At 42.7% G+C, this 21030-nt stretch overlaps 1 protein-coding gene across 1 annotated transcript; it reads right to left on the reverse strand.

The window, feature by feature from the left end:
• Nucleotides 1-17874: 17874 nt before the first annotated feature.
• Nucleotides 17875-20805, reverse strand: LOC127673298 (clumping factor B-like). Its single transcript, XM_052168865.1, is given in 7 exon segments — nucleotides 17875-17954; nucleotides 17957-17968; nucleotides 18206-18736; nucleotides 18983-19179; nucleotides 19709-19756; nucleotides 20285-20487; nucleotides 20674-20805. Coding segments are annotated over 7 exon segments (1203 nt in total).
• Nucleotides 20806-21030: the final 225 nt, after the last annotated feature.

The following is a 21030-nucleotide window of genomic DNA, read 5'->3' on the forward strand; positions in this document are numbered from 1 at the left end:
ATTGGTGTTCTGTTCAGAAACTTTCTCCCTGTACCGATGTCCTCAAGGGTCTTCCCCAGTTTTTTTTCTATTAGCTTCAGAGTGTCTGGCTTTATGTGGAGGTCCTTGATCCATTTGGATTTGAGCTTAGTACAAGGAGACAAGGATGGATCAATTCGCATTCTTCTGCATGCTGACCTCCAGTTGAACCAGCACCATTTGTTGAAAAGGCTATCTTTTTTCCATTGGATGTTTTCAGCCTCTTTGTCGAGGATCAAGTGGCCATAGGTGTGTGGGTTCATTTCTGGATCTTCAATCCTGTTCCATTGATCCTCCTGTCTGTCACTGTACCAATACCATGCAGTTTTTAACACTATTGCTCTGTAGTATTGCTTGAGGTCAGGGATACTTATTCCCCCAGATTTCCTTTTGTTGCTGAGAATAGTTTTAGCTATCCTGGGTTTTTTGTTGTTCCAGATGAATTTGATAATTGCTCTTTCTAGCTCTGTGAAGAATTGAGTTGGGATTTTGATGGGTATTGCATTGAATCTGTATAGTGCTTTAGGCAAAATGGCCATTTTAACTATATTGATTCTGCCGATCCATGAGCATGGGAGGTTTTCCCATTTTTTGAGGTCTTCTTCCATTTCCTTCTTCAGAGTCTTGAAGTTCTTGTCATACAGATCTTTCACATGTTTGGTAAGAGTCACCCCAAGATACTTTATACTGTTTGTGGCTATTGTGAAGGGGGTCATTTCCCTAATTTCTTTCTCAGCCTGCTTATCCTTTGAGTATAGGAAGGCCACTGATTTGCTTGAGTTGACTTTATAACCTGCCACTTTGCTGAAGTTGTTTATCAGCTGTAGGAGCTCTCTAGTGGAGTTCTTTGGGTCACTTAGGTAGACGATCATGTCGTCTGCAAATAATGATAGTTTGACTTCTTCCTTTCCAATTTGTATCCCTTTGACCTCCTTATGTTGTCGAATTGCCCGAGCTAGTACCTCAAGTACAATATTGAAAAGATAAGGAGAAAGGGGGCAGCCTTGTCTGGTCCCTGATTTCAGTGGGATTGCTTCAAGTTTCTCTCCATTTAGTTTGATGCTGGCTACCGGTTTGCTGTATATTGCTTTTACTATGTTTAGGTATGGGCCTTGAATTCCTGTTCTCTCCAAGACTTTAAGCATGAAGGGATGCTGAATTTTGTCAAATGCTTTTTCAGCATCCAATGAAATGACCATGTGGTTTTGTTCTTTGAGTTTGTTTATGTAGTGGATTGTATTGATGGATTTCCGTATATTGAACCAACCCTGCATTCCTGGGATAAAGCCTACTTGATCATGGTGGATGATCGTTTTGATGTGTTCTTGGATTCGGTTGGCAAGAATTTTATTGAGTATTTTTGCATCGATGTTCATAAGGGAAATTGGTCTGAAGTTCTCTTTCTTTGTTGGATCTTTGTGTGGCTTTGGTATCAGCGTAATTGTGGCTTCGTAGAAGGAATTGGGTAGTGTTCCTTCTGTTTCTATTTTGTGGAATAGTTTGAAGAGTATTGGTGTTAACTCTTCTTTGAAGGTCTGGTAGAATTCTGCACTGAAGCCATCTGGTCCTGTGCTTTTTTTGGTTGGAAGACTTTCTATGACTCCTTCTATTTCTTTAGGCATTATGGGACTGTTTAGATGGTCTAGTTGGTCCTGATTTAATTTTGGTATTTGGTATCTGTCAAGGAAATTGTCCATTTCCTCCAGATTCTCCAGTTGTGTTGAGTATAGGCTCTTGTAGTAGGATCTGATGATTTTTTGGATTTCCTCAGTTTCCGTTGTTATATCTCCCTTTTCATTTCTAAGTTTGTTAATTTGGATACTTTCTCTGTGCCCTTTGGTCATTCTGGCTAAGGGTTTATCTATCTTGTTGATTTTCTCAAAGAACCAGCTCCTGGTATTGTTGATTTTTTGTATGGTTCTCTTTGTTTCTACTTGATTGATTTCGGCCCTGAGTTTGATGATTTCCTGCCTTCTACTCCTCCTGGGCGAAATAGCTTCTTTTTGTTCCAGGGCTTTCAGGTGTGTCATTAAGCTGGTAATGTATGCTCTCTCCATTTTCTTTTTGGAGGCACTCAGGGCTATGAGTTTTCCTCTTAGCACTGCTTTCATTGTGTCCCATAGATTTGGGTATGTTGTGTTTTCATTTTCATTGTGTTCTAAAAAGTCTTTAATTTCTTTCTTTATTTCTTCCTTGACCAAGGTATCATTGAGTAGAGTATTGTTCAGTTTCCACGTGTATGTGGGCTTTCTGTTGTTTCTGTTGCTATTGAAGACCACTTTTACTCCATAGTGATCAGATAGGAGGCATGGGATTAGTTCGATCTTCTTATATTTGTTGAGGTCTGTCTTGTGACCAATTATATGGTCGATTTTGGAGAAGGTACCATGAGGTGCTGAGAAAAAGGTATATTCTTTTGTTTTAGGATAGAATGTTCTATATATATCTGTTAAATCTAATTGGTCCAAAGCTTCAATTAGTTTCATTGTGTCCCTGTTTAGTTTCTGTTTTCCTGATCGGTCCATTGAGGAAAGTGCAGTGTTGAAGTCACCCACAATTATTGTGTTAGGTGCAATGTGTGCTTTGAGTTTTAATAAAGTTTCTTTTACAAAAGAGGGTGCCCTTACATTTGGGGCATAGATGTTCAGGATTATCAGTTCTTCTTTTTGTATTTTTCCTTTGACCAGCAAGAAGTGACCCTCAGGGTCTCTTTTGATGACTTTGGGTTGAAAGTCAATTTTATCTGATATTAAAATGGCTACTCCAGCTTGTTTCCTGAGACCATTTGCTTGTAAAATTGTCTTCCAGCCTTTTACTCTAAGGTAGTGTTTGTCTTTGACCCTGAGGTGTGTTTCCTGTAAGCAGCAAAATGTAGGGTCCTGTTTACGTATCCATTCAGTTAGTCTGTGTCTTTTTATTGGGGCATTAAGTCCATTGATGTTAAGAGATATTAAGGAATAGTGATTGTTACTTCCTATCATTTTTGACGTTATTTTTTAAATTTGAATGCTTAACTTCTTTTGGGTTTGATGAAAGGTTACTATCTTGCTTTTTCCAGGGTGAAGTTTCCCTCCTTGTATTGGTGTTGTCCTCCTATTATCCTTTTTAGGGCCGGGTTTGTGGATAGATATTGGGTAAACTTGGTTTTGTCATGAAATATCTTAGTTTCTCCATCTATGGTGATTGAGAGTTTTGCTGGATATAGTAGTTTTGGTTGGCATTTGTGTTCTCTTAGAGTCTGCATGAGATCTGCCCAGGACCTTCTAGCCTTCATAGTCTCAGGTGAAAAGTCTGCTGTGATTCTGATAGGTCTTCCTTTATATGTTACTTGGCCTTTTTCTCTTACTGCCTTTAGTATTCTTTCTTTGTTTAGAACATTTGGTGTTTTGATTATTATGTGACGGGAAGTATTTCTGTTCTGGTCCAGTCTGTTTGGGGTTCTGTAGGCTTCTTGTATATTCATGGGCATCTCTCTCTTTAGGTTAGGGAAGTTTTCTTCCATAATTTTATTGAAGATATTTGCTGGCCCTTTAAGTTGTAAATCTTCACTCTCCTCTATGCCTATAATCCTTAGGTTTGGTCTTCTCATTGTGTCCTGGATTTCCTGGATATTTTGGGTTACAAGCTTTTTGCATTTTGCATTTTCTTTAACTGTTGAGTCCATGGTTTCTATGGAATCTTCAGCATCTGAGATTCTTTCTTCTATCTCTTGTATTCTGTTGTTGATATTTGTATCTCTGTCCCCTGATTTCTTCCCAAGGCTTTCTATCTCCAAAGTTGTCTCCCTTTGAGTTTTCTTAGTTGTTTCTACTTCTGATTTTAGATCCTGGATGGTTTTGCTTAGCTCCTTCACTTGCATGTTTGTGTTTTCCTGTAATTCTTTAAGAGATTTTTGTGTTCTCTCTTTCATGAGCTCAGCCTGTTGACCAAAGTTCTCCTGTATTTCTTTAAGAGATTTTTGTGTTTCGTCTTTCATGACCTCAGCCTGTTGAGCAAAGTTCTCCTGTATTTCTTTAAGTGTTTTTTGCATTTCCTCCTTGTTGGCTTTTGTATTCTCCTGGATTTCTTTCAATGATTTTTGTGTTTCCCTTGCAAGGGCTTCTACCTTTTGATCCATTGTCTCCTGAATTTCTTTATGTATGACCTTCATGTGTTCCTGTACCAGCATCATGACCAGTGATTTTAAATCCAAATCTTGTTTTACTGGTGTGATGGGGTATCCAGGACATGTTGGTAGAGGAGAATTGGGTTCAGATGTTGCCATATTGCCTTGATTTCTGTTAGTGACGTTCCTGCGTTTGCCTTTTGCCATCTAGATCTCACTGGTGTTAGTTTATCTTGTCAGTGCTGGACTCACCAGTGCAAGCTGCCCCTTCCCAGTTGGCCTCTGGTGCACAGCTTACCTCCTGCACTGCTTGTAGACAGTGTGCTGCTGCCCAGGCTGTTCAGATCCCAAAGCAGGCACCCGAAGGCTCCCGCTGGGGCCCGCTGGATTCACTGGAGCACAATGACTTCTCCCAGCTGGCCGCCCGGAAGCCCAGCTAGCCACTTGCAGGACTTGGAGATGTAATGCTGCCGCCCAGACTGATCTGGATCCGGAAGCGGAGAGAGTAGAGCTAAGGGCTTCTGCCTGAGGCCTTGCCCCAGATTGTGTCTGTGGAGCAGATGGAGCCCGTGTGCACTCCAGGGAGTGCCGACGGTGTATGCTACTGTGACCTCCCCTGAGTTCCGCTCACTCCGCTGGGCAGCCGATCTGCCAACCGGGCTATCGCACACAAGGTTAGCCTGGCCGCCCAGTCCCTGAGTCCAGGCAAAAGCCTGGGAGGCCAAGGTCCGAGCAAAGTTCCCCTACGGCTTTGACTGTTAATTGGGTTTGCCAGGTGACTAGGATGGCGGGCGTGTGCGCCCGCGCTCCCTGAAAGCGCCGGGAGAGTCTGCTTTGCTAACAATCACCTGGGCGGGTTGACTCACAGATGGCCCACCAAGCCGCCCAGTTCTTGGGGTCAGTCCTGTGCCTTTTGGGGCCTGGACCCCCGCTTTGTTAGCCTTAGGCTATGCCTGTTACAGGTCTGCCCGCCTGAGCTCTCTGTCGTCCTGCAGGCAAAATGGCGGCGGCGCGCTCGCAGGCCTGGGCAAAAAACCTCCTGGTTGGGTTGGCACCCCGATGGCCCCCCGACCCGCCCAGGGCCTGGGTGCAGGCCAACGCCCGTCGGGCTCAGACCACCGCGGTGTTGGCCTCGGATTATGTTTGTGTACCTCAGTCTGTCCGATTCCTGGAGTACGGAACCAAGATGGATCCTCCTCTCCTGACTGGTGGGAGGCCGAGTTCTGAAGTGGCCTCCGTGCAGGAAAGGCGCCGCACAACTGCAGCTGCTTGCTGTCCGGCTGGTCAGCGAAGGTCAGTGGTCGTGGGCGCAGGGCCTAACTGGTCCCTGTGACGCCTTGGTTCCACTGCTGATGGCCCTTCAGCTGGAGCAGCCACTGCTGCCGCTGCTGCCGCCGCCGCCGCCGCCCGTCCTGGGTTAGAATTATTATTAGATGGCCTTTTGTCTTCATACCAGAGAACACATTATAAAATCAACTGAAAATCATCACATCCCACTCAACACTTCAAGACTAGGATGATGTGTCTTTTGGGGACCTGAGTTTCCACATTTAGCTGTTACATTTTGTGCTTAGATGTTCCCAATCATTGGGCAGAGTGGAGAAATGTGAACAACTTGAACCAAGAAGAAGAGAAAGGGGAGCCCATCAACATGAAAAAATAAATAAGTGTTGGTGTGGTTGATGGGACTGTAAGTACCTCAGTGTCCCCTCAACCCTAGAAATGAGTTCACACTGCCAGAGCAGAAGAGGTTACCCCCAGCCTAGTGATTCATGGTACAATTGGGACACCTAACACATTTAGTTCTAGTTACAGCCAATCTGTTTTTTAAGGTTAAAATTATAACATATACACACCATAGAATATTTGTTTGTTCGAAGAGGGTACGGTATAGACAGGACAACCTGAATGGCAGTTTCCTCTCTGAATGGCATTGATGAGGAAAGGCAGAAATGTCCAGAAAATGTCACTGGCCATTTTGTATCGAGGGAGTCCAGGTACAATGCAGACTTTAACATATTCATAAAATAGCACTCACTTATTTCTTATCTATTAAGCTAATGCAGAACCATATAAACTTGTGCAAGATATATAAAGTTTAGATGGACAGCCTCATCCATTGCTAGTCACAGAGGCATAGGGTATTAAAGGAGTTTCTTACAGAGGTCATTTCAAACACCTCAACAAAAGATAGTTAAACAGAGCTTGATAAGTTAATTCCTAAATAGCCAAAAGCTTTGGAAAATCAGTGAAAAACATAAAAGATTGTTTTTTTAATTTCAAACCTTTTTATTGATTCTCTGAGAATGTCATACCGCGCACCCCAATCCCACTCATTTCCCTGTCCCCTCATACATGCCCTCCTCCCTTGCAAACTACACCCCCAACAGAGAAGAAACTCTCCTTGTGGAAGTTGTAGTGTGTCACAGTATGTCTCACAATATACCCTTTTGTTCACAATTGTTTGCTTGCAAGGGTTCCTGACTCCCTCACAGGCACCACCAGGGGAAGCTCTCCTGCCCTGCCCCAGCTGGGCCATCCAATGCAGCAGCCAGCAAGGGGTAGTGTTCTGCACCATTTGTGCATAATGACTCTGGACATGGGTCATCTTGCATGGAGGATGCCTGTGCTTACCCCACATCAAGTGACTGGTGATCATCTTAGGCTAGCTCCTCTTTTTGGGCCCCATTGGGGCTGGACTGCTGGTTGTCTAAGGCTTGCTCCTTGCTTGGCTGTTCAGGTGGCCCCAGGCAGGGGTCATATGTCTCAGGCTCACTCCCACCAAGTTTTATTTTTCTTTTATGTGTATGGGTGTTTTTTTTCTGCATGTATGCTGATGCATCACATGTATGCAGGGCCCTCAGAGGTCAGAAGAGTACATGGAATCTCTTGGAACTGGAGTGACAGGTGGTTGTGAGCAACCATATGTGTGCTGAACTAAACCCAAGTCTTTAAGTCTTGTGTGAGGGGGTGGGAGAGGATGTCCCCCAGGTGCCCACCCTACCACAGGGCAGACTTTTCGTTTTATAGGGCTAATCATGTGAAATGGTGGGAGGTACTGTCCGTAGTCTTTAAGTAGGGCAGCCAGTGCTGTTAACTGCTGAGCCCTCTCTCCAGCCCCCAGATTCCCCTATTTCCTTTAACTTGCCTACCAGATGATATTTACATCACTACACTTGAAAAGTACCTTCATTTCTAACTTCTCTTGTTTAGGTAATATGAAAACTTCAAAGTGTTACCACATAGAGGGAGTGTGCAGTTAAGGGGCCATGAAAACCCATATTTGTCTCCAGAATAAAGTTTTAAGTTTTTTGAGGTGTCTGTTGTGTGTTTCAGTACTTTCACAGCCAAATTTTGTGTGTGCACTTGGTTGTGAGTGTTTGTGTGTGTGTGTGTGTATATGTCTGTGTGTGTCTCTGTGGGTGACAGGTACCAACTTTACCCAGGGCAATAATAGATGGGGCAAAAAAACAAAACAAAAACCAAAACTAAACAAAACACGAGCACTCATGGTATCCAATGCACACGATCACACCAGTTTTCTATGTGAATGATGGGGATCACAACTCAGGTCTCTACACTTTCTCAGCAGGAGCCATACTGAGAGCACCTCCCAATCCCTGATATGTAGTGTTTGGTGGGTCCCTCAGACCTGCATTGGGACCTCCACTTAAGCATTCCCCAGCTGTCCACAGTATTCTGGTGCAGTGTGCAGGTTGATGAAATTCCATCATCAACCCCATCATACATTCTTTCAGCAACCAAGAGATCCAGAAAGCCCTCTGCCTCATTTGCTGTGGGTGCATCCCTTCCACGCTGTCTCAGAGAGCTCAGTCTCCCAGGGACATGTAGCAGCCTTCTCCCCATGGGATGCTGACTATACTAAGTGGCCCTATTGCCCAGGACAGCCAGTGATTTCCTTCCCTTAAATTCTTTACATTAGATCTCTCAAGCAGAAGCGGTGACATCTTTTAGACTCGTGTTGACAGTGGGAATCAAGTTACCAGTGTTTTAAAAAACTCGACTTCTTGCCTCAGAATTCTGTTGTTTGGTTTGGGAGTTAGGATTTGTTTGTTGGTTTGTTTGTTTGTTTTTTTGTTTGTTTTGAGGGTGTAGTGGGATCACATATGGCCACGAAATATTTACTAGTCTCAGAATTTTTAACCTAGGCTTAGAAATAAATCAGATTTTTAAAGGAAATTGGAGAAGGAACTACTTTTTTTGAACATTTTTTTAAATCAATGTAGATCTTCCATTCTGCATGTATCTAACAGGATTGGAGCTTTATACTGGAGTTTATATAATTACATTTTGAAGGGCTTATGTTTATTTCCACGAACTCAGTAATAACTTGCCAATAACAAGCGCATGAACTACTTTATTCTTGCTTTACTTTCAGCAGCAGTGACTGCTGGTAAGAATCACTTTGCAGTTTCTCTGTGTTACACTTTGGTGTGCATGGTTAACTGTGGTAGTTAGATCACTAATTGCAATATTGCCATGGAAACCTATTATTAAAAGAGACATTTTTCAATACCGTTTTTGAAATATCCTTTCTAAAGTTAGTCATGAAAATAATGTTTCAATTACACATGAGATAGCACTGATTAAATTTGTCATTGTGATTTTTAAAACTCTAGTCTGGCAGTTTTCAGAAAACAAAGGAGATAATATTAGTATCTATCAAAATTAGATTATATTTGTTTTTAATATATTATGATATAATAAATGGGTGTGACACTACATAGAATATACAAGCATCACTTTTCATACCCATGTTTCTGAATACATTTTTATTCTTGGTAAAGATGAATAGAATTAATGAAATATTATAAATGGAAATTTTTCTGGTTCATGCTGTTGGTAACACAAAATGCATCTGAAGCAGGTGGACTCCTACCTTATCCACTAGGTTTGTGGCATGCCCAGCTACCATGACTGATGTGTTCCAGCTGTGTCCTGTGTGCTCACAAGAAGAATGACCACCTTTCTGTTGGTGAAAAGTTTAATTTCCTTTCACCACAAGACATCCTCAGTACAACAGGGACTCTGCTGCCTGCATTCAGAAAGCAAAGGTTTGTCTGGGAAATTACTAGAAGAAGCAACTTAAAATACTGTACAAGGTCATTTTCTGTGACAGCAGATGGATACAGACACAAACACTGTCCCTCTGTTTGCAATGGGCTCATGGCTGTGTCTATACAGGAAGTTGAAGGATTCCTGAATGGCACATCAAGACCAGTATTTCAGGGCCCTTGGTGGTGGTGGTGGGGTCATTTGGAAAAGATCCCCCTCAAAGACTTTTCCCAATCAGTATGGCCATTGTGATTTTAGGACCATTCTCCAAAGCCTGGATGCCAAACCCATGGCTGCATGAAAAGAAGTTAAATATTGAAAAAGTGGGAAAGGATTTTCAGCCCTGCATGATCAACCCCGTCCAGCTGACAGCTTTAAAACATTTATTTTGAGTGCAGGATGGGCTTGGTAGAAAGAATAGGTTGAGTCTTTGTATTCATTTATTTAAATATCTTATTTCTGTATCCATTTGACTTACAACTTTCATACCTAGGTGTGCAGGTGCCATGAGAGGCCACAGGGATCCATCTGGCCTGGAGCTGAAGTTACAGCTGTCTGTGGACCTCCATGTGGATGCTGGAAATAGAACCTGGGTGGTCCCCCAAAGCAGTCAGTGCTCTTAACCCCTGAGCCATCTCTGTAGCCCCAGTACTTTAGTTTAGACGTGAGCAGGGAAATATAATGGGTCCTTAAAGCAGCAGATGATGCTTTATGGGAATGAGAGCTCTCGTTTGTGCCTCTCTAGGAGGATGTACAGGAGAACAGTCAGGTTTGCCTGGCCCATGTGTGTTCTCAACCACAAAGCTGCTGCTTTACTAGCTTTCCTTTCTTTCTTTTTAAATGTAACTGTGAAAACAAACCTTTGCAAGGAGAGAATCTGAGTTTCAGAGGAAGTAAAGAAGCAGGCTGACGCCTTAGATCTGCAGGGTGGACTAGAACTGAAGGCAGGCTCTCCACTGTTCCTTCCCTGCCCCTACATAATGTCATCTAAATGCTTCATTCCAAAGAATGCTGCTTTGAACACATAATCTGGGGTCTATAATTAAGAAAAGGGTTCCCATCTAAAATTACGTGTGGACCAACAACCAATATGGGTAAATGTTTGTGTACATGGGTCGCTGGATGAAATGGTCTTGTAGATAAGTATTCAGTGGGTGCTTAAAGTTTTCTTACATTAATTTGTGTATGAGTGTGTGCATGTCTGTCTGTGTTCGTGCATGTGAACCATGGTACAAGTATGGAGGCCAGAGGACAGTCTGGAGCATTCCAATTTCAGTTCTCTCCCTCTACATGTAGCTTCTAGGTATTGAACCTGAGTTGTTAGGCTTGGTGGCAAGCGCCTTTTAACTGCTGAGCCATCTTGCTATCCCAGAAGTTGCTTTTGGCCCATGTTCTTAAAAAAACCTGATTTTATTTGGAAGGGTTTTCTTCAGTTTTTACTGTTAAAATTGTGAAGAGTTTTTGGACATAAGTTATTTTATCCAAGGTTTCTTGTCTTTTAATAAAGATAACCACCAAGTAATTGGCACCTATTACAATACAGGTATGTGTGTACAAGGATATGAATGTGTGTGTGTGTGTGTGTGTGTGTGTATTTAAATGTGCTTACATGTTTACATCATGGAAAATTGTCATTCTGGGACACTCTAGGACAGCAGGGAATCTTTTCTTCCATATAATTATTTTAAAGATTTACTTATTTTATAGATGTGAGTGCACTGTAGCTGTACTGATGCTTGTGAGCCATCATGTGGTTGCTGGGAATTGAAATTTACTTGCTCTGGTTGACACCACTCCCCTTGGCTTAAAGATTTATTTATAATTGTGTGTAAGCACACTGTAGCTGTTTTCGAGACACACCAGAAGGGGGTGTCAGATCTTTTCCAGATCGTTGTGAACCACCATGTGGTTGCTGGGAATTAAACTCAGGGCCTTCAGAAGAGCAGGCAGTGCTCTTAACCAGTGAGCCATCTCTCCAGCCCCTTATTCCATATAGTTACAATTACTACTTACCAAGGAATTTATAATCTTTTTAGTAGAAATATTTGTATTTGCCAGACAATTTAACAATTTTATCAGACTCCTTAATTAGTCCAGGTTAGTTATTTACCCAGGAGGTGACTACTTGAATCCTGTCTCATTTTATTTTTTTACTTCCTTTATTTCAGTCAAGTCTGCTTGGTTTTTCCCTCTGTTTTTTCCTTTCCTTTGCTAAGGTTTAAATACAGAGCTCTGCCCCTGCTAGGCAATCGCTGTCACTGAGCGACAGGCCCCTGCTCCATTCAAGATGCAGATGGTAGAGAGTCCTTTCACCTGTCATGGTAGCTGAGATGGGGGACAGGGGCGTCCTTACTGAGACTCCTAAATCAAAGAGCCAAGTTGAGGAACAGAAACATCCATACATTTCCCCAGGATTCGAAGCAGGACAGAAAGTAGATGCTATTAAAAACAAAGATAGGGGTCAGAAATATTTCAACCCCAAAACTGTAAAAATATGAATCCTCATGGAATTTTGTTTAAAGTCCAGATTCTGGGGCTGGAGAAATGGCTCAGAGGTTAAGAGCACCAAGTGCTCTTCCAGAGGTTCTGAGTTCAGTTCCCAGCAAGCACATGGTGGCTCACAACCATCTGTGTTGTGATCTGATGCCCTCTTCTGGTGTGTCTGAAGACAGCAATGGTGTACTCACATACATTAAATAAATCTAAAAAATAATTTTAAAAAATCCAGATTCTGGACCCTCTACCCTGAGCTGTGGCTGAGAGTGTCACTAACTGGCACTGATTCTGTTGATGAGAAAGTGACACTTTAGAGTCTCAAAAAGAAAAGTGTCAAATTTTCAAAATATAAACAGAATATGTAAATATCACAAAAAGATAGACATTTATGTGTTCATTCTCATGAGGGTTAGTGAATAATCAGAATGGCTCCAAACCTCAAACCTTTCCCAGAGTTTCCCAATACATAGCTGTGGAGAACGGGGCACTGCATGGGTTCAAAGTCAGCACCTCGATGTTTATGATCTAATTGTCATGGTCTGAAGGCAGTGATTTCTAGAAACTTCACCGTGTGCATGTGTGTGTGTGTGTGTGCATGTGCATGTGTGTGTGTGCATGTGCATGTGCATGTGTGTCTGTGGGCACTGCGCACATGAATTCATCTTGGGGTAATTAACATGAAAACCTTTGCTCTCTGGGCTCAGCACTCCAACTGAATTCACCACAAAGCAATCTTTCTCAATAGGGATATCAAAGACATTTTAAGCTACATCTCTTCCGTTGGGCATCTATCTGTAACCTTTTCTTTGGCAGCATTAAAAATTCTATTAACCTTAACCCAAAACATTGATCTACTGAGATTCCTTTCTGTCCAAAGAAGTAAGAGTTTCATATTTTATTTTCTCAGACAGAAGTGGGTTAAAGCAAATGGATGGGGTGAGTGCCTGCACACAACTTAAATATCTCCTCTGTAGAAAACAGTTTAAAAAATTATCTAGGTAGTCAGGCAGTGGTGACACATGCCTTTAATCCCAGCACTCTGGGAGGCAGAGGCAGGTGTATTTCTGAGTTTGAGGCCAGCCTGTTCTACAGATTGGCTTCTAGGACAGCCAAGGCAACACAGAGAAACAATATCTCGAAAAAATAAATAAATAATCTAGATTTTTATGTTTGTGTGTGTGTTCATGTTTTGTTTTGTTTTCGAGACAGCATCTTTTTTTGAAAAGATTTATTTATTTATTATATGTAAGTACACTGTACCTGTCTTCAGACACCCCAGAGGAGGGTATGAGATCTCATTAAGGATGGTTGTAAGTCACCATGTGGTTGCTGGGATTTGAACTCAGGACCTTTGAAAGAGCACTCAGTGCTCTTAACTGCTGAGCCATCTTTCCGGGCCCTTGAGCCAGCATCTTGCTATATTGTCCAGGCTAGAATCTGATTTCTTTTCCATAGATTTTAAGTCCAGTATGAAAGTACAGGCCTGGGACTCTGAGGCAGCAGAATCACGAATCTCATGCTACACAGCATGAACCTTCTTCTCTCTCTCTGAACCATATTCTAGAGTTGGAAACCAACTAATAGACTTTTCATTTGAAAATAAGTTTAGAGAAGAAATGAAAATATTCACTTGAGCACAGATTATCTTGGTATTTGGTTCTTTATACAGATTTCTTTGAGTAGAATATTTTAACAATCACACACACATACCACCATCACCACCACCACCACCATCACCATCACCACTAATTTGAGTAGAATATTTTAAACACACACACACACACACACACACACACACCACTACCACCACAATCACCACCAAAAAAAAATAAACCCTTATGGAATTTTCACTAAAGTTTGGAGTTGCATTTCTTAACCAAACAACATGTTTGGAATCTAGGGGAGTCCTACTTAGGTGACTGAAAATGTAAACTTTTCCTACAGGAAGAGGCAGGGAACAGTCTTCTACAGATTTCATTAAGTTATTGGGGTAAATGAGAATGAGATAGATAGACAGACAGACAGACAGACAGACAAACAGATAGATATATAAGACACACACACACACAGAGAGAGAGAGAGAGAGAGAGAGAGAGAGAGAGTCCTGATTCATCTGTAAACTCCTTCTAAGGGAAATTGAAGCACAGTAATTTTATTCTTGGATTCTACAGTCTACTACTTGGAAAGGGACCAATAAAGTTGAATTTTTCTAAATCAAACATGAATCTGGGTCAAGGTGTTTTTGTAAAGTGAGACTGTGAACTCTCCTTCAACTTGCAGCAGTATTTTAATATGCCCAAGCTTGGGTTTTTCTCATTGCATTAGGATTTTTTATTTGGTCTGGACCTAGCATCTGGAGGTACAGAGACACTTACTAATTCCAGGAGTTATAGTGAGATTTTTAGCTTGAAAAGAGGTGTTGAGGTTGGCTGGGGAAATAGCTCAGTGGTTAAGGTCATCTACTGCTCTTCCAGAGGAGCTGAGTTCTTTCCCAAAGCCTATGTCAGCTGGTTCACAAGCACCTGAAACTCCAGCTCCAGGGGATGGGGTGCCCTCCTCTGGCCTGTGTGGGTACTGCACTCATGTATACATATCCACACAGACCTCCTAAGTTCACATAATTAAAAATCTTTGTAAAAATGGTTGTTGAATATTATTGCTTTCTCCTTCAAGGAAAATCACCCCCATATAACTAAGTCATTTCTTTTTCATTTAATTGTATTCATTTCTTGTTATTTTGCCAATTCTTTGTTCCTTGTTATGTATTCTTCCTTTGAACATTTCCTGGTATCAAGTCATCAAAATGGGAACTGTCTTAGTCGGGGTTTGTATTCCTGCAGAAACATCATGACAAAGAATCAAGTTTTGGGGACAAGGATTTATTCAGCTTACCCTTTCACATTATTGCTCATCACCAAAGGACGTCTGGACTGGAACTGCATCATCTTGCCAAGCATCACACCAGCCTCACAGCCCTGTGACTTACATTCCAGAAAGAGCACTAAGCAGTAGCAGTCAGCAGACCTGAGCAAAAGTTTTCTGGACTCTACAGCCAGCTGGTCTGAACCTGTTTCCTCAGCTTTGAAGCCTGTTGTTTTCAGTAAGTCTCTTCATCCCCCAGATCGTGACACTGTTTCAGACAGTTTCCTCTAAGAAAATCTTGATGCCAAGAGACCATGTTCCCAGTGGTCAAAATGTCCATTAGTGAACCTGCTTCCCTTTTGTGAGTTTTTGGTCTCAGGCACAGAGGTGGTGTCTGGGATCCTCCTTGTTCTCCCAATGTGAGTAGCTAACATGTACATGTTAAGATGTGGTGACACCCCAGAGATGGGTTTGGAGCCCAGGACTTAAACCCACTGATGTTGCCTTACCTACTACTCAACTGGGATTTTTCTATCTGAGCGTGCAAGTTCTGATTTGCTAAACTAAGCATGCTCCATGAACCCATCTCAATATTAGATGAGACAAGATGCAATAAATGTATGCATTGGACAGACAGGTCAGGTGGGTCTAGTATAAGCCCCCCTTTTTTATCAGTTATAGCCATGTTCTAAGTCCAGAAGCACATGAATTACACATTTCTGCTTGGAAGCTGCTTTCTGTGGTTAATGTGAAATTACATTGGACCTGTCTTCATTACTCCCTCCCCAAGGCTTGATATTTAGTAATATTTCTCCCATTCATCCTCAAGTGAGATGCCCTGATCTCAGGTAATCACTGCAGCAACTCCAGGAGGTATGTGTGATAAGCTCTCCCATCACAGATCAGGACCAAAGATGGATGTAGAAGGATGAGGAGCATCTCCAAAGAGAGTCACAGCTCAGGGACAGCAGTATGGTGCAGGACCAGTGCGCTACAGATGAAGTGTGTCTCTGTGTGGGCTCCTGTGTATGCATATGTGTGTGGATGCATGTGTGTATGTGTGTGCATGCATGTGTGTCTGTGTGTTCAGTGAGACCGTGTATGTATAGTATATACATATGCATATACATTTGCTTATACATATATATATATACATGTGTCTGTATATAAGTGTGTCTCGATTTATGTATATATATGTATATAAGTGTGTCTGGATATATGCATGTGTACATGAATGTCTATATATATATGTATGTTTGTGTAAATATGTGTTGGTGTGTGCAAGCATGTATTTCTCTGTCTGTGCATGTATGTTTGGGTAAATTGTGTCGTTTTGTGTATTCATGAGTTTCAGTGTATACATATATATGTGCATATGTGTATATGGGTGTGTTTGCATATGTACATGTATGTCTCATATATGTCTGTCTGTCTGTTTATGCAGCCATGTGTGTACAAGTATGTGCATTCTCACTACAGTTTGGTAAAGAAAAACTATTGAGGATGTGCAAAATAGAGATTGCTTTTTTTTTGCAAGACAAAATAAAATATGGTTAGAAGCTTATTATCAGATTACAGAATTTAGGCAGTACACACTCAGTTTTTTCCAAAATTGCATTTTTATATTCTATTTTTCAAATTAGATTATTTAATAATTAGTGATTTTTTATGATGATGCTCATGAATACTTTGGATGTATAACTTTAGCTAGAAAATGTTTAGTTGAGAATGGTCAAAGCCAGGTGACACATGTGAGAAATTTGAGTGGGCACTGGAGAGATGTCTCAGCAGTTAACAGCACTGGCTGCTCTTCCAGAGGGTCTGGGTTCAGGTCCCAGCACCCACCTGACAGCTCACAACCCATTGTAACTCCAGTTCCAGGTGATCTGGCCCCTCTGTGCAGACATACATGCAGGCAAAACACTAATGCACATAAATAAATTCTTAAAATGAAAGAAAAGCTTGACCAGCTTTAGTTTCTGCTTTTTGAACACTGAGGAAACAGGACTTCCTGACAAAGCATGCCCACATGTACCTTACCTGCTGTAGCTAGTGAGCATTTGAATACCAATCAGAACAGCTGAGGAATGTCACCTTTGTTTGTACTTCATTTTAACCAATTACATTTAAAAGCCACACAGGGCTGTAAGATACTGCACTGGGAAAATTATCCAGGAATTAAAATAATAGATCATGGAGACATCAATAAGAGATCTTTTTTAAAAATTGCTTTTTTTATATGAATGGTTTACCTGTAATGAACATCTGTGTACCGCGTGCATGCAGTGCCCACAAAGGCCAGAAGGAGGAGTCATATCCTCTGGAACTGGAGTTCCAGATAGTTGTGAACAACCATGTGGGTACTAGGGACAGTGTCTTCCTTGAGAAGAGCAGCCAGTGTTGTTATCATCTGAATCATCTCTCTAGCCCCAAGAGATCATTTTTACAGTAAACCCAACAATATTATTTTTTGGAAGCCTGGTTTCTGCATCTTGGTCTTTCTTATCATTCTACCAGCTTGAAGCTAGATACTTCATCTGTTTTATGAAAAATTTGGCATAGAGAGAAATTGAATCAATGTAATAGACAAATCTGGAGCAATAGTCACTTTGGATAATAGCTGTAACTCTGGAAATTTTACCATCTCTGTGTATGTCTATGTGCACGTGTATTGTATGTGTGAACTTGTGTGTTTGTGTTCATCTCTATGTCCATGTCGGTGGAAGCAGGAGTTTGACATGAGGATTCTTCCTCAGTCCCTCTGCTCTTAGTTTTTGTTGAGCTGTACTCTCTCTGAATCCAGTGCTCACCAAGCCATAAAACTGGCTTAGCATTGAGCTAGGGCCTCCTGCCTGATGCTAGGGTCTCTTAGTTTTCTTTTCTATTGCTGTGTTAGAACACTGACCAAAAACCATTTCAGAAAAGCCTTGATTTATCTCACTTTCAGATTACTGTCCATCATGAAGTGAAGACAGGGCAGAAACCCAGGCAGGAACGAGAAGGCAGCATCTCCTAAGTCCTGATATGAACTGTTTGCTGGGTTCCTCACAATGCCATAGGGACTTTTGCATAAGAATTCCCCTGCTGTCCATAGTAGTCAGTTGGAATGTGCTTATGATTCCTATGCTGCTAATTTCAAAAAACCCAGAAAGTAGAGACCTCTGTCCATGAGCTCTGATATGGGGCTCTAGAATCTGTTTCCCTAACTGTTAGGGGCACTGCTGAGACCAAGATCTTCAGGTCACAGTCACATAGTTTATACTGTTCACCACTGTTGGTATTTGCCCAATTACTGCAACATCAGTGGCTTGCTTTACCTATATCCAGGTGGCCTGCCAGGGCTCCCTTCCTGTGATTGACCTGTTTGTCTCAGAGATGCAGTCTACAGGTAGACAAGAGTAGATTGTACCACTTAGGAAATGAACTATATCATTTAAGATGAATAAAGAGATTATTTTTATTAAAATCCAAACATAAAGAAAAATCAACAATCAAAGCAACAATATGAAAGAAAATAAACAAATAAAAGGAGATACTTTAAAGAAATAAAAACAGGTTAGGTGGGAACCACTGCTGATTACAAATCAGAAGATAATTGTCCTAGCTATATATCCACCTCAGGCAGTGGGAAAAAACATTCTGGTTCACCTAATTGCACAACAGAATGTAGAAATAGGTGCCCAGAAGCTGAAACATTGGCACCCATGTCTGCAGACACATCTGCAGCCATATCTGCAGACACAACTGCAGACACATCTGCAGACACAACTTCAGACACATCTGCGGCCATATCTGAGGCCATATCTGCAGACCCATCTGCAGATACATCTGCAGACACATCTGCGGCCATATCTGCGGCCATATCTGCAGACACATCTGCAGACACATCTGCAGACACATCTGCGGCCATATCTGAGGCCATATCTGCAGACCCATCTGCAGATACATCTATAGGTGACTGTGTATCAGGTGATGTGGGCAGAGCTGGATCTGAACTTGGAAGCTGCACTGGACCAACTTCTGGCTCAAATGGTTCCAGAGGTGTTGTTTCCAAGAGCGCAGTGTCCTCTCGGGGTGGCAGGTCTCCCTGTGGCTCTGCCTCAGAAGCTGGCCTCACCGTCAGACTCTCTTGCATCACTGAGGCATCCTGCACTGGGGGCTCTGCTGGTGTTGCACAAGCTAAAGGGAGAAGGAGAAGGGATTTCAGTAAAGACCTAGGATGGTGTGAGTTTCCAAGATGGCATTGATGGTCATACAAGACCTTTTCATGCCAGAGTATCCCCTGTCCTCTACTCACAGTGGGACATCTTACCTGACTGTTGTGCAGCCCTGGCTTCAGGCCAAAGCTCTGGAGAATTCCCTGGTGGAACCCATCACAAAAACTCCATCCTACCTTGCCAGGCAACCCACCCCAGGTCTCCTCACCTTTCTCAAGCTTTAGCTTTTTGGCCTCCTCCTCCTCCAGAACTGAGAGCAGCTCCGTGGCTCGGGCATGTACTTCTTCAGAAGGTACATTGAGCTTCACGTAGGTCATTAATCGCCTGACGACGGCCATGTCTGGGTCCTTACTAAAACTATCAGGAAATTTCTCAAACCAGCGGGATAGAAAACTGAATATGTCGCTGTGGGGAAGAGGAGGATGGAGGGAAGTGGAGTCAGAAGCCTGGCCTTGCTTCATCAGTGGAGCCGTGGCCCCCAACAGATGAGGCAGTAACTGCCACCCTGCCTACTCATAGGAATAGTGGTCAGGAGTGTGAGGTTATGTGGAGAGGGCTCCAGACACATTGTGTCTCTTGGATGGAAGATGGCACTGGGCTTTAATGGTGATGGATTCAAACAGGGCCCTTCAGATTCCATCCTTGCCTCTGCTCCTCAGAACCATGTAGTCCATTGGAGACCTCCATTTTTATCCACCAACCGGTGACCTCTCAAGTACCATCCCTCTAGTGGTGATCCCCAAAGCAGGGCACCTTTCAACCCTTTAGCCCTCAGCACTAACCCCAACCACCCCATGGTACACAAAGGCCCTTACCACCCTCCTCCACACACACACCACAGATGGGCCCTTACCTCCCTTTTCTCTCCCCATCATCGAGCACATCCCACTGCACAGATTGTCTCTTACCTCCCTTTCACCTGAAACCCACTCACCTCTTTGTTTGCTGGTCCTCCAGTGAGTCAGGCTGGAAGGATGCATACCTGTGGCATTATATCAGGGTGTCACACTTAAGGCCTTGTTTCCCCGACTACTAATAGATCTACAGGGAGCTACTTGAATCTGAAGAATCTAGAAAGGGAGTGGGGATCCTGGGTGCTCTCTGCCCTGCTCTGACTTCCATGCTGAGGTCCTGTGTCATGAGATGTTCAGTCAATGTGTGGAAGCGTCACTGTTCCTACTAGGGCTCTTGCTCGGTTCCAGGCTTCTTGGGTGGTTTTTTATCTCTCTGGTTCCATTAATCCCATATAGGTCTGATAAGGCCTAGAACCTTTTATACAAATGGGAAAACAGCTCTACCCAAGGTACAAGTAAGGGAAGTGTTTGACACTCCCTGGGGACAGTGAAAGACACAAACCAGAGGACCCCAACCCAACATGTGGCCATGTCACTTTGCAGGCTCAGATTCAGGACCAACACTGCCAGGGTACAATAAACCTTGTTCTGAGGGAGCACAGAGGCCTGAAGAAGAGCAGATCCATCCTAAACCCATGTTGCCTGTAGCCACTCACATTGTCATTATCAGGTCCAGCACCTCCCAGGTGGTAACATACTTGTGGTAAACAGTAAGAAAAATGCTGATCGAGAGGTGGTCGTTGTACCGAACTGCAGTTGGTAAATACTCTACCATTTGTTCAATATATTCTGTGGTTCTGTAGTTGAACCTGGGGGGTTTGGGCAAAGAGCTTGTCTTCTTTTTACTCTGAGGACAGACCTAGGAAGGCAAAGGTATTTAAATGTACAAACTCTGAGAGACATCAGCAATCCATTACTGTACCCTGAAGAGTGAGCATAAAAGAATGTTCCTTAGTGTCTCACAGGAACACACACCCAGGCAGGGACCTCAGAGAATCAGGGGGACCAACCAGAAAGTTCCCTGCTAAAGGCTCTCGCCTGTTACCTCGGGATCCCTGTGGGATACACGCCAGCAGTGTGTCAAAGGGCGTATCCAACGTCTCCAAATGTGGCCAAGGCGACCACTCTTGGCTTTTTTGTGGTCAGCGCCACTTGAACGCCAGAAACAAGAGAACATCCTTCTGTCTCAAGCACCTCCAGACAAATAAGTCAGGTAAGGCTACTGTTGGCCTCTGGTTACCTGGCAACCTGCATTCTAAGTTCCATCTGTACCGTTAGGTAAGTGAGGTCACTTCCTGAGGTCCTCCAGTGTGAACCCCTCATCATAGGCTTTCTCTAGTGGTTACCAGTACTGCAAATGGCTGTCCTTTTTTTCTATGTGTACAATTTGACACAGTGGTGT

This window comes from Apodemus sylvaticus, chromosome 22 (genome assembly GCF_947179515.1).
Source record: "Apodemus sylvaticus chromosome 22, mApoSyl1.1, whole genome shotgun sequence".
NCBI classification, from domain to species: Eukaryota; Metazoa; Chordata; class Mammalia; order Rodentia; family Muridae; genus Apodemus; species Apodemus sylvaticus.